This window comes from Haliotis rubra, unplaced genomic scaffold, assembly GCF_003918875.1.
Source record: "Haliotis rubra isolate DU_JTF1 unplaced genomic scaffold, ASM391887v1 Scf242, whole genome shotgun sequence".
NCBI lineage: Eukaryota > Metazoa > Mollusca > Gastropoda > Lepetellida > Haliotidae > Haliotis > Haliotis rubra.
The window spans coordinates 1,315,014-1,335,610 of record NW_025766470.1 but is presented as its reverse complement, the minus strand read 5'-3'; the positions used below and the strand labels follow the sequence as shown (position 1 = coordinate 1,335,610).

Genomic DNA, 20,597 nt, shown 5'->3' with positions numbered 1-20,597 from the left:
ATGCTTGTCGTAAGAGGCGATTAACTGGATTGGGTGGTCAGTCTCACTGACTTGGTTGACACATGTCATCGGTTCCCAATTGTGCAGATCGATGCTCATGCTGTTGATCACTGGATTGTCTGGTCCAGACTCGATTATTTACAGACCGCTGGAATATTGCTGAGTGTGGCGTAAAACTAAACTCAATCACTCACTCCTATTTCAATGTGGTGAGTGGTTGTGTGTTTGTTATTTTAGGCAACACTCTGCAGTATTCCTGCTCTTTGATGGCTGCCAATCCAGAGACAGGGTTTAGGAGCAGGTATCCAATGACACAGCAATGTCAAAAGGCCCTCCCAATCCTTTCAGTCACCTCCAATGACAAAGAGTGAGAGAGTGAGTATGTTTTTACGCCAACTTTAGCAATATTTCAGCATCACACATTGTAAGAATGTGGGGAATCGAATCTGGGTCTTCAGCATGACGCTATAACCAGGAAATGTTACTTGGGACAATTCCTAACCCAGAATGTTAAAGGCGTTCATTGATTGTAATGTCTGCTATCGGTGTCTACATCACAATTATATCCACTACTTACACAAACACCATTATCTTTTACAGTTACTTCAAGTTTGGTTTGTTTGTTTGCAATCAGCAATTTTCAAGCTATATGGTGACAGTCTGTTAATAATCGAGTCTGAACCAGACAATCCTGTGATTGACATCCAGGGATTGGGAAAGGCAGGGGCCATGGGCCATTTTGCACATTAGAATATAAAATGGCCCATTAAAATTCTGAAGTTTACTATTGATACAAGAGCAGTGGCCCATTCTGAATTCTGAAGATGGCTAATAATCCTGAAAATGGCACATTGTCAAAGTTCTCTATCCCAATTCCTGGACATTCAACTTTAAGTAGGATGAACAGTTTGATATGCTTTTGATAACTGCTTACGGTTATTGTTTTGTTTTGATTGATTATTGTGTAATGCAACGCTTTACAGTATTCCAACTTAATAACAGCAGCCTGAAATAACTGGGCATGGACCGGACAATCCAGTGATTGATATAATGATCAACAATCAACAGCATTAGGTACGATGATACGCCATCAAATAAGTCAAAGATCCCCTCCACCTTAATCCATTAACTACGATCACAGTATGCATAGAATCAGTTCTGAACAAGAAAGACAAAATTTTGGCAATTACAAAATATATCATCAGACATTATGTGGAATACAAAATTATGTATGTGATAGAATGGTATAGAAATGTTCGTATCATTAACTATATTCAAAGGAATAGTATCTCTATATAACAGAAATGTATGTACTACCATATTAAAACATTTCTTGAGATTATATAATTGATTTGATGGACAATGTTTCAGAGATTTTACATAACCCTTTCAACATCTCAAAAGTGATCTCCCTTTATCAGAATGTTTAGTTATCTCCCTTTAAATATGAGAAGTGGCCCTATCTCTAAGCCTGGAAGGAAAAAGACAATATCAAAGAAGGTGACAGCCACAGAAACACCAATGCAACATGAACTAACCATCGAGAAACAGAAAAACATTAAAATGAAACAAATTAAACAGCCTCTAGATAAATATCAACAACAGCTGCGTGACACATTCAGATTTACATGATTGTATACAAATTATTTCACCTCTTCTTTTGTCTTAGCATCTGAATGCAGATTTTAACATTTATTTGCTGATCACATTGGAATATTCTCTGAAAAGGTGGAATAAATACTCATGAGAGCAAACACCTGACAAAAAGCAATCATGAATTTCAGTAAAGTTGAACATTTAGAAATACTTAGAATGATACTGAACTAAGATGAGTTATCTCCCCTTGAACAGTATGGTTACATTTTGACTGGTGTCTAAACTTTAATTTGAGATTCGAAAGAAGATATTCTTGCTAAGGTACAGCAATGAATGATGTCAAAAACCATTGCCATCTTTGTCTCCTTTTAAATTGCTTTTTGCCACAGTCAGAGGGTAGTGGCAGTGAAGGAGTTTGGTCACCCGCCATTTTGGAATATCGTAACATATCTGCTTACTGTGGGAGGAAAGATTGAAGTGACTCAAGACTTAGAACTGACATTTCCACTTTGGTGAAACCCATGACAACGGCGCTGGCAAACCACAAACATAATCAGGACAAACCAAGTATCCAGTATCACAGGTTTCTCACAAGTCTAGATCAGCATTCGAAATACCTGCCTGCCCGACAACCCGGGACTGGTTATTTTCAACACGGGCTGCCAGATTCTCAAATTCACCTGCCCGACAGTCGGGTGTAAATTTAGACATGTATTGGAAGATATTTTGTGGGCAGGTAAGTTTTGGTCAGGGCTGGCAAGTTTTACATCTAACCTGGCTGAAATTTTTGGGAGTTTCATACACTGGTCTGGATCACACAACTCTGTTGTGAATTGCAGACAATCAAATACATAGACAAGATTGCATTTGTACTCAACATTCCAGATTGATGATAAATTCACAATTATCCTCTACTGATACAAACCAAATGAAATCTACATTCACCACTGCCTGCTTATCAAAGCATTATGTTTTGGAAGAATATTTAAAATTTCATACTGAATTTCATGTAAACAAATAAATGAAATGTGAAAACATCCTCAGCCCTTTACAGAGCATCCTTGCTCAAGATGAGGATCAAGCTCGCCTTTGTCCCAAGCTGCCATATTTAGAATTTAATGTTTGGCTCGAGTAACCTGTACAGACCCAATCAATGTTTGAAATACTACTTCTTGATTCACAGCAACACCAAAATATTTATAGTTTTTATTGAATGGGCCATATTGCTTATCCAAACCTGTTTTTAGATCTAATCTTTCATAAAAATCGGACATAACTCTTTCTTAGTTGAATGGTCTCTTACAAGCCCATTCACCCAGTCTTACTACCTGTCAAGGGGAGATAACCCAAACAAGAAACTTATCGAACACACAGTCATACCTCATCTGCCAATAATGACAACTCAGTACTATCTGCCGCATCGTAGTCATATAATACTCGGGCCTGTTTTTTCTCAGTTGGAGTGGGTGCTGTGACTTGTATTGCAGGGGGTGCAGAGGGCATCAAGGGGCTGTTGGAATTTGGGACACTGGAGGAATGCATATTAGAGGGCGCCCCACCACCCATGCTTGTGGCTGACCCAACAGAATAACTGAAAGATAGACAAAACCAAACATAACAAGCAGACCAGAGACAGGCCGATGAATGCTCCGCAGTCCCAGGAAGATGGATGATCACTGATGGTTTTGTTGTGATTTCCGCATGTTAAACAAGATGAATTTTGATGGATTGGGTGTGTCATTCAGTTTGGAGAAACATAAATTTGGTGTTGAGGAATGCATTAAAGAAACATACATTGTGCAGTGAAATGATCAAAACATAGCACTGTGGTAGCAGTCCACCTCCTATAACCATGCTTGTTATACCGTTTAGGTGTAGAACTATTGGATGCAATTTGTAAGAAGAGTGCCCCTATTGGAATAGCAGAACCTGCTAGAGAAGCTGACTTTGTGAAAGGAACAACCTTTGTCCTGTGAGGCCAGCCACACACTCCCTACTAATCAAAATTCTTCACAATTTTTAGGTGACAGATGACTTCACAACTTCTTAATTGGTTCAAGGGAAATTCCATGGTACCATCTTTTGAATCCGTTGCTTTGAAACAGAATTTCTTACATTCTACAAACAGTGGAAACATCTTTTCCCAGAACTTTCGAAGATGTCCAGAATGCCAAAGAGAAAGAAAGTCTTATATTTCCACAAATGAGCAGCAATTGCTCACTGTGATCTTTTTGTACAAATCCAGCATCTGGGACTTTTTTCAGGATTGCAACCTTTCGAGAGTTTTCTTTGGGACGTGATGTAAACTTGTTAATAGAAAGCAATGCTCATGAGTGCCACCAGCTTGTTATACTTTCATGTCTTTGAATGCCTTTTCCAAGAAGCATAGGTGGTGTTGCTTGAATAGCAGATGAAATGTTATGAGGAACTTATGCAGGTTGATAAGCTACAGAAGGGTGTGCCAATATAGTCAACTGTAAACCAAAACAAAAAATATTTTGGAAAACTATTTTCATGAAACATGTACATCTGAGAATAACCCCATTGGATGTGTTTATGCATTAGATACATACTTTCTCTAAAAAATTGTTAAATTCAAATTTGAAATTTTAGAGTATAATTTGTGTTGTTTTCAGAGGTTTTCAAGATGCTGAGAATAAGAAACAAACCGTGCCTTAGAAATTTCATTCACCAGATATCTTTTAAAATGAACGACACATCCAATCATTAAAACATATTTTGTTTTTACAAAATGGGCCAATGTTAGTAAGGCAGACATTTTTCTACAGGGAAAATTAAGCAGTGTGATCTAAAACTGCAATTTATGCATCTATGTGCAGAAACTGTACAATTCAAAGGGAGACAACTGCAGCTTCTCTACAGAGAAGAGTTATCCACCTTGTCCGTGCCTCTGGTTCAAACTATTTCTACAAATCAAGAAAATTATACGATACCAAAAAGAAACTTGGACATTAAATAAAGGTGCAAAAATGATCTAGATAATATTTAAAAATGTTCTACAAAAAAAATAATAATATTCATAAAAGTTCATACTAATGATATGGCTGTCAGAGAGAAATGTGACATTTCTTCATTATGGAATCTGTAGCCAATTTCTGTTCTAATTATTTCTTACTCTTCCCCATTTCTTTCTGACAGCTGAATGAAAATGACACCATGACAGGTCTGATAAAGACAAATGTTCCAGATATCTCCATGAAAACTGTCGTCTGCTTCAGGACTACCTCTGTCGGCCAGTGGAAGTTTGGGGATAAAGACAAAAACTCTTGGCTCTCAGTCAGTATACTGTTCATGTGAAACTGTGGCACAGTATCTCAAAGGGGCCAGCACAATAAAATTGGCAATATTCTCAACTTCAGCAGCACCCCATATTATACTACATTTACACATCGCTGACGGTTGGATGTCTTTTCTGGATGTTAGGCGATTTTTCCAGGATTTCTATCGATTGATGAAGTAAACTTTTCTGAGGTAGCTCAGTTTCTGAAGTGATGGTTATCCCATCGATGAAGATGTAGATTGATGAAGTAAGATTTTCAAAGTGTATCTCTGACACCTACAAACTGATGTAGAATCTTGAAATCCAGTTACTATTTCATCAGATTGGTGATGCATACACAGTGTACTTTATGGCTACTACCCAAATTTGGCTCTTCGCATCTTTTTCTGTACAATTAGTGCTAAGCCGAACAACATTTTATTAGACTCTGGCTTGGGACTAGTTGCTAAAGTCTACACCTGAACACATGGTATATTTTCTTCAAGTCAGGTGAAGACTCTTCCAGTTTTATCAAGAACTGTTCCTGAAGAGCAGTTTGCAAGCTCCATACAAAGTTGAAGTGATCTGGAACATATGTCAGAATCCGACCCACTATGCAAGATGACAGGTTTCTAATCTAAGACAACACAAGCAAGCAGAGGCTGGGCCCTTGCTCGGACCTCAACACTGAGGAAAAAAACAAGTAAAAATTAATTAGCATAGGAGCACTAATATCAAAGAAGTCCGTCAATGCTCAATATCGACAACCTCAACAATCGCACTAAAATTTATTCTTTTAAAAAAGAATCATATTTCCCCATGGCATTCATTATACACAGATCATTTCTGAAAACTGCTCAGGAAATGTTTTTGGGGTATATTGAAAGAAACTTTTGTTGTGATAATTGAGCTCTTGAAGGATGTTCTCTGCGTACTCGAAGCTGTTGACGGTAACTGACTGATGCACTCCTACCAATAAGTTGGCAATAACACTAATGCAAAGATGTAAGTCGGCTCTGCTTACTCCATATCACCACTAGGTGGGGTGGCAGCTGACACACTGAAAACATGGGCAAAACATGTACAGTCACATACACAGTGCAGCACAGGCTCGGTGCTGGCGTAATCCACTAACACATGGCTGTGTTTTGGTGAATGTTTAGCAAGTGCATTGCTCGGTGAACCAACACCCTAACACAGCAGTTGGTGTTATACAGACATATCTCAGGGCTAATGGATCTAAAACTTTGTGTAACCTTATGCTTGTAAAAAATTGTACACTACTATTCTAAATATTTTGTCAATAAGGTTTTCCTCAAAATTGGGAGATATGGGGCCAATACATGTAGTTCTATTGGAAAGTTCTGTAGAGTGACAGGTGCTGCTTGAATATTGCTTCTTCAAATGGCAGGAGTAGTTATTGCCCATGCGGAATCAGTAAATTAGCCTCGATTGGTGGAGATGAATGGGATCATTGTTTTTCAATACCCTTCTGTCCTGCTGTTGGGCGTAAGATTTCATTTGACAAATTTGACACACAGAATCTACTAATTATTTTTCTTCCTGAAAGGTAACATTGGAATTATCCAGATCAAATATCAATTCCACTTAAAACTTGATAGTGTATGAAGCAATGCTCGTCATATGACATGGCACCCAGGTCTTCCTCCCACACCACCAGGAACATGACACATGACAGTTTGGGGAACATGTGACCTGACTCAGGACCTTCTTTATTCTAAGTTGGTTTATGGAATATTGTCTCAAAACCTTTTAGTGGGTTGTGGGCAAACAAGAAAATATATATAAAACTCAAAATTCAAAATCAATATCATTTTCTTTGAAATAGCTTCAGGATTAGATTAAATATGTCGAGTTTTCTATTTTTCACTTGGCTTCATTGTGAAAAGTGACTTGAAAATTAAACAGCAACAAGAATTTTCAACAAGAAACACATTCCTAGTGAAGCTGTGAAGATAATTCAGAATTACAAGGAACATGCTTCATATATATCTGGTAAACCAGGTAGTTAGTAAAAAAACTCAAGTTTTATTTTGAATCATATCTTGATTTTTAACATCTGCAGATCTGTAATAACAATTGAAGAATGTCATATTGTTTGTGTCCCTTGCTCCCGATAAAGTCCTGAGGGAGAGGAACTAAGACAGCTCTGTACATCTTACCACTTACCTTGCCACAACAAACCCTTGTACAGTTTCTACAGTCCTCTCCCTCACCACAAACAAGCCTACTGTCTCAGTGCCATAGTTTGGGAGCCATTCAGTATTTACTTGTGTTACCCTTCTCTTATGGCACTGATGACTTTCTTTGAGGATTCAAAGTCTGTGTGCATTTGAGTCTACTGGACCAAACTTGGCTTTTAGCATAATCTTTGCAGACAGTAGGCTTGTCCATGAACTAGCAACAACAAAGAGGGTGCTTGACTGCAACCAGCCCGGACCTTACAAGCCCCACCCCCAAGCAAGGATGTCAGGACACTGTGTGACACCTACCTCCCCAGCTGGCTCTGAAGGTCCCTGATGTACTGGGAGCACTGAGCGTAGAAGTTGCCCTGGGCCTCGATGAAGTCGTTCAGACAGCGGAGATGATGGGCCTGCACATATGGAAGAAACATTGATGAGGCAATAACAGGGTGGTTAGTCCATCACAGGGTCAAGGATTCCATTCCACAGGGTGATCTTTGCTTAAAGACCATCATAACACCAAGTCCCACACTTCAACCCAGGCATACAACAGTCTTTGTGGTAGTCCTTATTCCACAAAGATCTCTTATTGCCAAGAAAATTCTACTTACTTTGCTCTTTCAGCTTTACTTGTGAAGCTTAACCACAACTTGGCATGTATACTTGTATAAGTGAGTGAGTTTGGCCTATTGCTACTTTAAGAGTATTCCAGTTATATTAGGGTGTGTCAACTAAATGTGAGTAGTATAACAAAAGTCTTAGTTCTTAAAAAAACCAGGTCTTAGAGTTTTACCACTTTTTGAGAAACCTTCAAGCATTGGTAGGGCATTGACAACCTGGAAACATAATTGGGATGAACCAGGACTCAAGCCCATGTTTACAGTTTCCTGATGCAATCAAGGCATGCAACTCTGTACAGTCAATAGCAGCCTACCATGTTCTCACTCCCAAGGAAGCTGAGAATGTAGTGTACCCTGATCCATTAACCACGCCAATAGTAGTGTTGCCTTTAGACATGGATCATAGAGATCAATTATCGTTATTCAAATATTGATTGATGATTGATAAATACTGGAGAAGTAACTTTTAGCAAAATAAATAAAAAAGTCTCCAAAAATCAACCAACAAAAACAGTATTCTGAACATAATTTAGCAGCCCATGAATAATGACATGACTTTGTGTACTGTGTGTGTAAATTTAAACTACAATTGTGTTTATAAGATTTTATTGATGACACAGTTTTCATGTCAATAATCACTGATAACTCTTCCCAATAACGATATTTCCGATATCCGATTGTGTTTGTAAGATATTATTGATGACACAGTTTTCATGTCAACAATCACTGATAACTCCATTTGTTAATCACTTACATGGGTGCTGTTGACTCCCTCAAGGAGAATCTTGGTGATCTCAGCTTGTCTGTCGAACTCGGACTGGGCAACACGAAGGTCAGCCTCCGCCTGGAATACAAAGAAACACAAGTCAGTGTCAGTCAACTGTTGGCTGATTACTGAGACGGACACAGACTGAAGTGCGGTCAGTGTGAACTCCTGAAGGTGGACATGGCAGCGCCACATTTGACCCTCTGACCAGGAAGGTCGATGGCAGGGTTCCACAGAGTGATCTCAGTGCCAAGTAGCATGGAATTCTCTTACTTTACATAGGCTAACAATAGAGCTATGCTTGTGGAATGGAATGCTCTCTTAGTACTAAGGTGAAACTAAGACAATATGGCCCACAGAGTGATCTCAGTGCCAAGTAGAATGGAATTCTCTTACTCTACATAGGCTAACAATAGTGCTAAGACTGCTTGTGGAATGCGGATCAGGCCTGCTCATCTTAGTACTAAGGTGAAACTAAGACAAGTAAGGGGATGGCCCACAGAGTGATCTCAGTGCCAAGTTGAATGGAATTCTCTTACTCTACATAGGCTAACAATAGTGCTAAGACTGCTTGTGGAATACGGATCAGGCCTGCTCATCTTAGTACTAAGGTGAGACTAGGACAAGTGAGGGAATGGCCCACAGAGTGATCTCAGTGCCAAGTTGATTGGAATTCTCTTACTCTACATAGGCTAACAATAGTGCTAAGACTGCTTGTGGAATACGGATCAGGCCTGCTCATCTTAGTACTAAGGTGAGACTAAGACAAGTAAGGGAATGGCCCACAGCTCTATGTTAACTTTGTAAAACATAGAAGAGAGATATCAAATCTAGGGCATACATCAAATTCCAGGGCCAGCTTACAGGAACTAGTCTCAGTACGATGCTAACTATGTACATGTATGACTTAAGGTAGGACTTATTGTTAACATTACTTTTTGAACCCAAAGTTTTCAGATCAACCTATTTCCTAGGACAATGACTGTCACAAAAAGTTGCTATTTTGCTAAAATTTGTTCCATAACAGTGATAAAAACATGAAAATGTCCTGAAGCTACTTATCTCCAGCAAAATCCTATGACTCAAATATCATCTGCTTGTCCCCTTACTTTAAGACATTTTCCACAGATATACAGTTATTTGTCACACATGAGGAGAACACAGAATAGGAGCTTCGGAGTTGTCTCCCTTTGACCATCAGCACCTTACTCCGTGCACATCACTATTCAGGATTATTCAAAGTGTAGAATGAGAAAGATCTGATAGACTTGTCATGCTTCTCATGCTTGGACACAATATTGTTTATGATGATGAATATAAAACATTAAAATACACCAAAAATTATGTCGCTGACTTGGATGTTACATCTTAACAGTATTCAAACTCGCATTACATGTTGATTTTTATATATGAATAATATATATAATATATATGCCAGGGAGGAGAAAATGAAACAATTATTGAAACTAAACCAGGCAATGTTCACATTGTCACATGTTCATAAAAATGAATATCAGGATCAGATTACTTGACAGATCAGCATGCAGCCATGGCGGCAAACAAATAACAGAATTCTCTGATAACTATCGAGGTCGTGTTCTAAATGATCTAATTTAAAACAGAATAATAGCATACGCTTATGACGATGTTGGTCAGTTCATCAATATTACAGACATATGAACAAACATTAAACTTCTGTATCAAAGCTGGAAGCAGCTTATACATCATTAGAATATCAACCATTTCAGAGTCATCTGGTGATGAATATAGCATTATAAGTATAGATATACAAAAACAGAACATTATTACAAAACATGGAATAAATATGATAACCAACCCTGATAGCTGAATACCATTTACTGATATTATTGCTCTTCCTAAAGCTACAGCAACCTCCAGTATAAAGTTTACCTCACCATGCCAACTATACAACTCAACTTTTGATAGGGACACTGGCATATTGGATTCTGTTACAAAACTAAAAAACAGCTGAAGGGGATTATTTTTACAAATTACTTATTATTGGTCAATTATGCTGAAAATGAGTGGTTCCAAAGCAATTTAAATACTATTTGCATGACAACTTCTTCCAGCAATCAGTCACATTCAGGACCTGTCTTGATACTCAGTTTATCCCTATGAAATGTTGAGTAGTATATAAGCCCCAAACCCTTGACCATGTGACAGCATGTTTGCAGTGGCAATCAATACTTTCAGTTTTTACTGTAAGTGAGCGAGTTTAGTTTAACACCATGAACAATATTTCAGTAATATATGTTATATTTGGGATTACACTTTCTTAGTAAAGTGCAGATTCTTGTACTTTTGTTGGGCTGAGTCCCATCCGGGATTCGAACCCACGCCCCCAGAATCAGGCACCTCAGGGTCCGGCGTGGGTTCGAATCCCGGATGGGACTCAGCCCAACAAAAGTACAAGAATCTGCACTTTGCTAAGAAAGTGTAATCCCAAATATAACATATGTTACATGTGACCACTTTCTAAAATGGCATTGTGTAATCATCGTAATTCAGTAATACCACAGCGTGTCAGCATTATTGGGAGCAAAGCCCTAAATCTCACAGGTCAGAGATGTTTACCACTTTGGGCGAATCCACGAGCATCATAAGGTCTGGTGGTGGCAAACCAAGATTGTATTCACTACATATGTCTATCAATACTTGCAACTTAAACATAATTCATACATGTGTAACGATATATATCAATGGCTGTAGATGGAATGACCAAACAAATTCATGCTCTTTCCCATGCGGTAGATAGGAAAACATTTTGCATTAATATGGGGGAACTCCAGCTATACACTAAATAGTGAAGAACAATACCCCCCAGGAGATAGTGTGTTCTTAATTAATACAACTTTCTTGTATTCATTAGTTGGAGACCTTGGTTATTGAAACACACATGGCTTTCTTGTAGTTTAACTGCTTTGTCCTCTTAGGGTGGGGCCTCAAGGATGACTTTGGCAAAAAAGTAATAGTGAGTGAGTGAGTTTAGTTTTACGCCACACTCAGCAATACTCTAGCTATACCACCGCGCTCTGTAAATAATCAAATCTGGAGGAGACAATCCAGTGATCAACAGCAGGAGCATCGATCTACGCAACTGGGATACAATGACATGTGTCAACCAAGTCAGCGAGCCTGACCACCCGATCCCGTTAGTCGCCTATTACGACAAGCATGGGTTACTGAAGACAATATACAATTGCAGTTCCTACACAGATCCCTTAGTGTATCTTGACTAGACAATGTGTATACTTCAGGTGATGGAGATTTGAGCCGATATTTTAAAGCTTACAACAGAGGATACCCCTGGACTTTAGTTAATCCCAGTAAGAGAGATATTACATGTAAACAACAGTCTTGTCTTATTACAATGCCACACCTGATACCTGGCTACGCATATATAGAATATTGTAAAACACAAAACCACAATCTGTCACCTGGATATGGTGGGACTGATGGGACAAGCGATATCATATAAAGAATGAAAGATAGATTTGATATCATCACATTATATATGTTACCATGGTAACAGAATCAGAAGCATGCCACATCATGATATAATAACTGATCATAGTTTACGATCTGCCATATCAGACACCAACAAGGAAAGTAAGCATATTCTACACAGAACATGACAAAAGTTCTCATAGCCCTGGCAATATATTGTCAGCACCGTAATCATATCTTGTGTCTCAAGAGCTGAATGTCCTTAGAATCTCTCAGGAGCCTTCTTTTATCTTCCCTCAAAAGAAATGACTGTTTTGTACTGGTAAGTCTTCAGTTAATAGGGACTGTCTCAAGAGATTTTATGTTTGTGTCAGACGTGTTGCTTTGTGAAAATACAAGAATTATTTATAGACAATATTGACGCTTTTAAAAAAAGTTAAAATTCATATCAAAGTTTCTCAAAAGTTAATACATATCGCAAACACCAAATATCACAAAAGTCATTCTCAAAATTTCACATGTAAATCAAACATTCTTCAGTTTCTTTGTATTACAAGTCTTCATGAAAATCTTGTTCCATCAATGCAAAAAGATTTTAAACACACAACACATAAAATGATAACGGTATGCTGTTGATATCTAGCAAAATGCCATGAGAACTTTTGAGATGCCCCATACAACGAAACAGAAAGTAGGAATGTCAAGGCGACACTGTCACTTACTTTGGCGATGACATCATCCTGGTTAGGCAGAGAGCAAAAAGAAATCAGAGCCTGAGACAATTAGTTTGAGGCATGTGTTACCATGGTTACCAATGGGATTCCAGGTCACACATCGAGAAAATTAAGCTCATAAGCAGCAGACAACGTCACAATGGTACAATACTGGCCCACAACATTGTCCGACTTTTACTAGTTTCATCAAAATATATATTTAGTGTTACTCCTAATTCATCCTCAATGTCAGTTGATCATATTTGACAGTAATAAGAAAATAAGATGAAAGAAACTAATTCAAATGCAAACTGATTCAACACTACTCTTAAAAACACGTTCAGTAGGAATATATGATATGTTTTGCCCACAGAGATTATTGTTCGGCAGAGACCATCAGGCCATCAGGACCATGCAAGTGGGATGGGAGGAAAATTGAAGGAACACCATATATGGAACAGTCAGTTTGAATCATAAGTGACTGATCACTTTGGAGGACAGTCAGCAATATCACAGCAGTTCTCTCCCTTCTTGTAATCCTAAGTTCCGGAAGTGTCAATGTGATTCATGTACTTCAGTATGAACATATGAACATCACTACGCATCACTACCCTCAAGCACAAAGTTATCTTAGCAGTAAGATGTCCGCAACCTCTGCATGCTATGTTTGTAGCAGTAAAATTGTATAGCAGAAGACGGTAGAATTGAAGATAGAATTGAGGGAGTATTGCTGTCTTTCTGAGGCCAAGGACATCCCCAGAAACGAGTTGAAAAGGTTTTATCATCAAACGAAAATCCAAACATGTAAGGAAATTCATCAAGGTTGTTGATGCAACTTTTATCACCTAAACTGACCACAAATAACAAAAGTGAAAGTTGATTCATACTGTAGTGACAGAAATATTCCTTTCCATATGATCAGCCACCTGATTGTCTGGATTAGACTGCAGAAGGGAAGAACTTCAATATGAAGGCATTCCTACTTATTGTTCCAGGAAAACCAGAAGGGTTGCACGTCACAGACGTGGACCACATTCTTGAAATCCACGAGTAATGGTATGATGCCTACAAACCTAGAAATATAACCTGGGGTAACCAGGATTTGAACCCAGAATCACAGGGATCTGATACCCTGGGGCCACCTGCACTGGATGGAACTAAAGATGAGATAGAAATCATACGTCCAAAAATCATGATCTTGTAAACACATATCCTTGACATCTATTTTCTTGTAGCTGACATGTTATTCTAGATATTGACCAAACAGATGTAGCTATTCAATGTAAGATGCCAATGTGATGGTCTCACTGGATATGTAACTTAAGCAAATGAAACAAAGATAGTGTTCCAGACAAGTAAGGACGGCAGAAAACACACATGAATATTATATAAATTGTTTTTGAAATAAGCTGATATTTTGAAATCAGCTGATATTTTGGCTGGGATCCAAACGTTTGTCTCCACCAACATAGAGTACTAGCCTGTTCTAATTGACATGTAGAGTGGATTTAAAGCAAATGTCATATAAGAGATTGACTAAACTGGGAAGACTTTAACAAGCTACCCCTTCACAAAATCCAAAGACTTATTGAAGCAAAGAAACGTAGGAAAAAAAGATTTCAGGTTTGCAGTGCTAATAATTCAACATCAACATGATCAAACGGAAACTGGAAAACCGTGTCACCCATTTAAGCTTGACCACCTGACCAGGCATTTATGAATTAACCAGGTTGATGGAGGCGGACAGTCCCAACAAGGTCCTGCTCAAATAACGCATGCAGATACCATGGATGGATTTTAAAACAATCAAGTATCTAATAACTTGAAAAGGTCTTAATGGAATAAAGGATAGAAAATAGAAAAAGTGACAATTTTGAGAAATATGAATAAAATAATCAGTTCAGTGTAATAACAGGGCTCCAGATAATTTTTCAACATCAGGAGTACATACTCCTTATTTGTTCAATATAGGAGTACTGAATGGAAATTAATGGAGTATCAGTAATCTTGTGTTTCATTTCATATATATGCACCACAACATTGCGTATAACATACGTCTGATTATATTGATTGTTAAAAGAAGCCATTTGTACATGATCACATCAACATCGTTTCTACTGGAGCTGTTTGTATTTAACTTGGAAAATAGGACACTTTCATTGATCATATCTCAGTTGACATGTTCAGTTATTTGCCTTACACAATCTGGCAAATAAAGGAAATATATTTGCCTTCATGACTAATTTCAGTAGTTACACAAACTTCAAAGGCGGCCATTTTGGTAAGGGAGATAACTTGTCATGCCTAACAAAATAAAATGATTAAATATGAAACAAAAGTTTTGAAACCTCAATCCATATACCAATAAATTAGGAAATATTATACTGTGACATAAAGGGGAGTTTCAGTACAAATTATATATTTTGGGAAGCTTTAGGGCCGTGTAGGGTGGCTTGGGGGTTGGGGGGTGGCCAATGGATTGGGGTTGGGGGTGGTTGGGGGTGGCTGGGGTTTGGCAAGGGTGGTCACTGAGGAGTAGGAACAATGAGCATGCAGTCAAACAAATACACTGTATCTTCAGTATGTTGAACAAGCTAGTGAATGCTAAACTGTAGCCATATTCCAGCTACATCCCGACAGCCAGAAAATAATCAGGTCTGGACCAGGGTCCCATTGCCCAAAGCAATCTGAGCATGAAGGTGATCATTCTCCTATATTCTAACATAAACTTAGTGCTGAGATTGCTTTCTGAACAGGGCCCTGGTAAATCAGGGGTTTGACCCACAGGGCAACACTGGCACAAATCAGATACTGTGACTTAAAAATCCTCGTTTCTGGGGGGCAAACAGCATGAGGGTGGAGCAATATTGGGTTGCTTAAATGCCCTGGAATCCCATTGGCCAAAAGTTGAAAGTGTCTCGTTCTTGCTTAAATTAGTAATCATTCTTATTTTCGCAACTTGTTCAAGAGCTGATATAATACCATATTCTTTAGAGAAGATACATATTTAGGCATTACTGAACACTGACATGATATATGTTGATCTTCATTTGAAAACTAATTGCTTTTATGAAAATATTTACCATTATAAGTTTCATGGCAAACATTAAAACAAGAATCATGATGATACATACGTGTTATTATTTCAGAAACTTGACAAACATGTAATTATATACTACTAACACAGTGACAACTATCATGCTATTGGTGCATTACAAGGGTAGCCTGATTGTGTAGAATCCAGCCAACTTAGTTTTTGCATTTTCTATTATGCAACCATTGATAAAAATGTCAAATTATTATAACCCGAGTTTTATGGCTGTGTAACCAAGGACTGTTGTTTTATGCTGAGATCAGCAATATTTCAGCTACATCCAGTGTCCTGTAAATACGTGAATATGGATCTGGAGAACCAGTGGCTGAAATTATGAGCACCAGGGCACGAGGACACCCAATCAGCCAAGTCAGAACACCAGTCTGAGTGAGTGAGTAAGTATGGTTTTACGCCGTTTTAGCAACATTCCATCAATATCAAGGTGGGGGACACCAGAAATGGGCTTCACAGATTGTACCCATGTGGGAAATCGAACCCGGGTCTTCGGCGTGAGGCTTTAACCATTACGCTACCCCACCGCCAGTCTGAACACCCAATCCAAACTTGTTGCCATTGACTGGACCAGACAAACCAAAGGATGCTGCTGCAACAATGCATCTTCGGTATACTTTTATATAATGGTACACAGTCCAACAAGTGACTGTTTAATGGTTGTCTATCATGCTGGTCCAGAGTACCATATTCATATTGAGCCACCATTTTGACCACCAGATTCCCATTTCAGGCAATTTTTTGACCTATCAGATATTTACATTATTATTTTTTAAGTCAAATTCATTTCATGCAGGTTTTTCGCAACAAACACACAGGTAACATTTTTCTCAGACAGATTTTACTTTCAGCATGTTCAATTAACAAACATATATGGACTATTTTTACCTTGAACTACATATCACATGCATTCATTGTGATGACCTACAAATTGGTCCCCATTCCACAAAGCGACTGCAGTTCTACGACTGTAGTAAGTCTTTCTTGAAGCATCGGATTTACGATTGTCTTACTGCCAAGAACGCTTTGTGGAACGGGGGCCTGGTGTATTTGCAACTATAAAACAAAACAGAAAATGAATTTGCCAAATCAAAGAACTTAGACGTTCTGACTAAGATAAATTGCATGTGTCTCTAGAATATAAAATAAAGTGCTACAATTTAGAACTAGCTTAACGTGTGGCAAAAACTACAGGGTTCTACCCCTTAGGGCATCCATGCTGTAACTATGACAACACAAAACACGAGAATCTCAGAATTATCAAACCTCAGTCTCAAACGACTGATACGGGTTGGCCTTGTTCGCAAAAGAAAAACAGTTTCAATTTCATGATTTCTTCTCAAAAAATGACATCAGTCTCGAAATAATAGGGCCCCATTTCACAAAGAGGCTATTGTAGTAGCTCCAATGTGTTCACATGGACTTACATAACAATCCCTTTGTGAAACGTGCCCCTCGTCAATGAACAAGCACTTGATACAAGAGTTGTTTACTGGATTTTGAAATACTAATATAAAACCATACCTGTCAGAGTACATTTAGCATCTATTTTCAGTGGGCTCATATCACCTATGTTATTGTTCTTGTGTGTTTTGGGATCAGGGCTCCAGATAATTTTTCAACATGAAGAGTATGTACTCCTTATTTTTTCAATATAGGAGTACTGGAAAAACTTAATAAGATTATATTTAGAGTAGGGGTGACCCTATTATGGTCCAAACATGAATCACGCTTCAACATAATGAAATCAGATCGTGTACTTGAGTTCGACAACAGTCACGTCTCTATGGAAATCTGACAACCCCTCCACAGGTCACATCAGGTGAACTTTCAGTGAACTTTGATAGCATAATCTGAATGAAGTTTACATGGATTTCATGCCAATCAGACGACAGCTTTCTACAATAATTTGGATCCATTATAGCCTCGAATCCAAAATTCTCTTTTCAACATAACGATACCCACATAGACCACAGATATTCTGTTGATGCTATGACCCCTAGAAATGATAAGACATTTGAAATGTTCTCAATATTATAATGGCACAGCCTTCGTTATTCACATCAGGAACTGTTTAAAGCCGAATACAGAATTCAGATGTTGGTTTGAATGTTCCACTCACGTGTACCACAAAGTCATAACCCTCAACACTGATTGACTAATTTGAAAGTTCATCTGACATGACGTTGTATGGAAATGCCCTTCCATCTTCAAAACATCAACAAAATGAAAAAAAATGGGATTTTATTTAAGATGAACAACCCACTCTAATTTGAATCATGCATACTAAAATGCTTTCAAAGCAAATGCAGGAAATAAATTCTGGGAAAATGTGACAAAATATAAATCAGAAAAACGTTTCCTGTAGTTTAACATGCGTAATAAATATAATTCCAATTATCAAAGATTATAGGGGACGAAGACACCATTTCTAGAGGATAAGTAGCACTGGATTATCTTTTGTGTTCTTTTAAAAGGAAATACATAAACATTTTGAAAGTTATACTTGTAAAAAATAAAATCAAAATGACATGAGTCCACTGATATTTTTTCAGTACTGCAAGACAAGACTAACAGATTTGAGCATGTCCAGTACCCAATATCATAAAATATATTGAAATAGGGTGAAAATGAAACAAGAAAAAAAAGCATGAAATACAGCAACTATTTATTTTTTGTACACGCCATACCCAATAAGTATTTTCTTGTCAAAAACTCAGTTGGAATGTCTTTACAAGAGAAATCTTAATTCCACAAGAAAGAAACAGTGGAAGCACATACATGTACAATGACATGCATTTAAACTGGAACTGTTGCATATTCATAAATTATGCAAATATATGCAAATTAGATGATAACTTACATAGGAAGCCTCAGGAGAAGTCTTGTAAATCAAATGATTAATTCAATGAGAGTTAAATGTTACAATGTAGGATGAACAAACGACATGGGGGTAGTAATATAAAATATCAGACCATTTCAGCAACATCACATGCTTACCATGTATCGTGTAATTGGAAGAGAGAAGGGTTATAAGCAGAAAGATTGTCATTACAATATACAAAGAATCTAATCTATACTGAACAATGCTGTGGAATATACACTTGTCAAATGAGTAATTGCAACTGTAACAAATCATGAGAGATGACAATGTCAGATGCAGATCTGCATTAGTCTACTAATATATCAATACTAAACAGGCTATATAGAAGATATGTTAGACTTTCAGGGCATACAAAATCTATCATCTTCCCTTGGAAACATCCCATTGTGGAAAAGACAATAGTATACTTGAAAATATGGCTATTATTCATGAGAAGATCAGACACAGTTAATCACATATATATTGAAGCAAGCCACATGGATGCATAAATACCGAAAGGAATGCTGTCACGTGATGTTTCAAAGATGTTGTTTTTTGTTTCCTCTTTTCTGACTTTTCCAGTTTGTGTATCGGATGTGCATGATTCAGAGAAACAAACAGCCGTTTCAACAGTCGTTGGTCAGTCAGTAGTGAGTGAAGGAGTTTAGTTTTACACCGATTTTAGCAATATTACAGCAATATCACGGCCGGGGACACCAGAAATGGGCTTCACACATTGTACCCATGTGGGTAATTGAACCCGGGTCTTCAGCGTGACGAACGAACGCTTTAACCATGAGGCTACCCCACGGCCCCAGGGTCAGTCAGTAAATACATGAAAGTTACTTGACATTCGGACCAAATTGTTCCTTCTCTCATTCCAGTCATTCCAGCAAGAAACAACAGCATTTTTTATGACAAATAATACACCGTGTGTATTATACACAAGACTGACTGACTGACTGAGTTTGGTTTTACGCCGCTTTTAGCAATATTCCAGCAACATCACGGCAGTTATACACAAGAAAACATGGTAACGAGTAATACATAGTAGTAAATTCAGTCGCTTGTTTCTTCTTTTTTCTATTCTGCCTACATATACCGAGGCTACTTATTCCTGTAAAACATAAAACTGACCTGGCCTAATCCTCCTTGACAGCATTTTCAGGATTATACATTCTCTGTCAATGTCAGAAAGTGGGACAAAAACTGAGCAGTCCTTGATACATCATGTGACATGTCATGTGATCAGGTCACATGACATATATACCCTCACCTGTTGCTGGGCAGTGGTAGACTTGGCTTTCCTCAGTCGACTCTTGCAAGCATCAAGGTCAAGGCGTTTGTTCTCCAGGAGCTTACGCTCTTTCTACAAAATGCACAGTGAGGGATTAAAAAATGAGTTGAAGATTAGAAGATTTTAGTAACAAAGAAGTGACTCCTTCAGATGACAAAGGGTTTTAAGATTTGTTCATTTTAGTGAGTGAGTGAGTTTACTTTTACACCGCACTCAGCAATATGACAGCTATATGGCGGCGGTCTGTAAATATCGAGTCTGGACCAGACAATCCAGTGATCAACAGCATGAACATCGATCTACGCAATTGGGAACTGATGACATGTGTCAACCAAGTCAGTGAGCCTGACCATTCGTTAGTCATTTCTTACGACAAGCATGGGTTACTGAAGATCAATTCTAACCCGAATCTTCACTGGTCCTGATCATGGTACGTTAACTGATTGTATAGAGGAATGTCCCAATACTAATTTAATGAAAAGGTGTTATTGATAAATCTCTATGGAAAAATGAGAGGCAAAATGCTTTTCTCAAATATCTTTCAGCATCTGAACATATTTACAAAACCCCACCTCGCACAGGACTCCTACTAATATACAGAACATCTACAGAGCTCCTAAGCATCTCCACAAGAACTCCCCCAGATTTCCTTCCTACAGATCAACAGGACTCCACAGAACT

The 20,597-nt window shown here is 38.0% G+C and overlaps 1 protein-coding gene across 3 annotated transcripts in view; it reads right to left on the bottom strand.

Annotated features, from left to right (window-relative positions):
- Window positions 1-20,597, bottom strand: part of LOC124278847 (endophilin-B1-like) — a 56,987-nt gene that overhangs the window by 3,430 nt on the left and 32,960 nt on the right. The window contains exons 5-10 of one of the 3 annotated variants that reach the window (XM_046714625.1): window positions 19,896-19,988; window positions 18,620-18,640; window positions 12,660-12,677; window positions 8,455-8,544; window positions 7,390-7,490; window positions 2,977-3,187 (exon numbers count right to left, since the gene is read on the bottom strand). In XM_046714625.1, coding sequence (XP_046570581.1) covers window positions 2,977-3,187; window positions 7,390-7,490; window positions 8,455-8,544; window positions 12,660-12,677; window positions 18,620-18,640; window positions 19,896-19,988 — 534 coding nt within the window. The remainder of the gene's footprint in view (window positions 1-2,976; window positions 3,188-7,389; window positions 7,491-8,454; window positions 8,545-12,659; window positions 12,678-18,619; window positions 18,641-19,895; window positions 19,989-20,597) is intronic. The other 2 variants (XM_046714626.1, XM_046714627.1) reach the window with 2 other exon arrangements.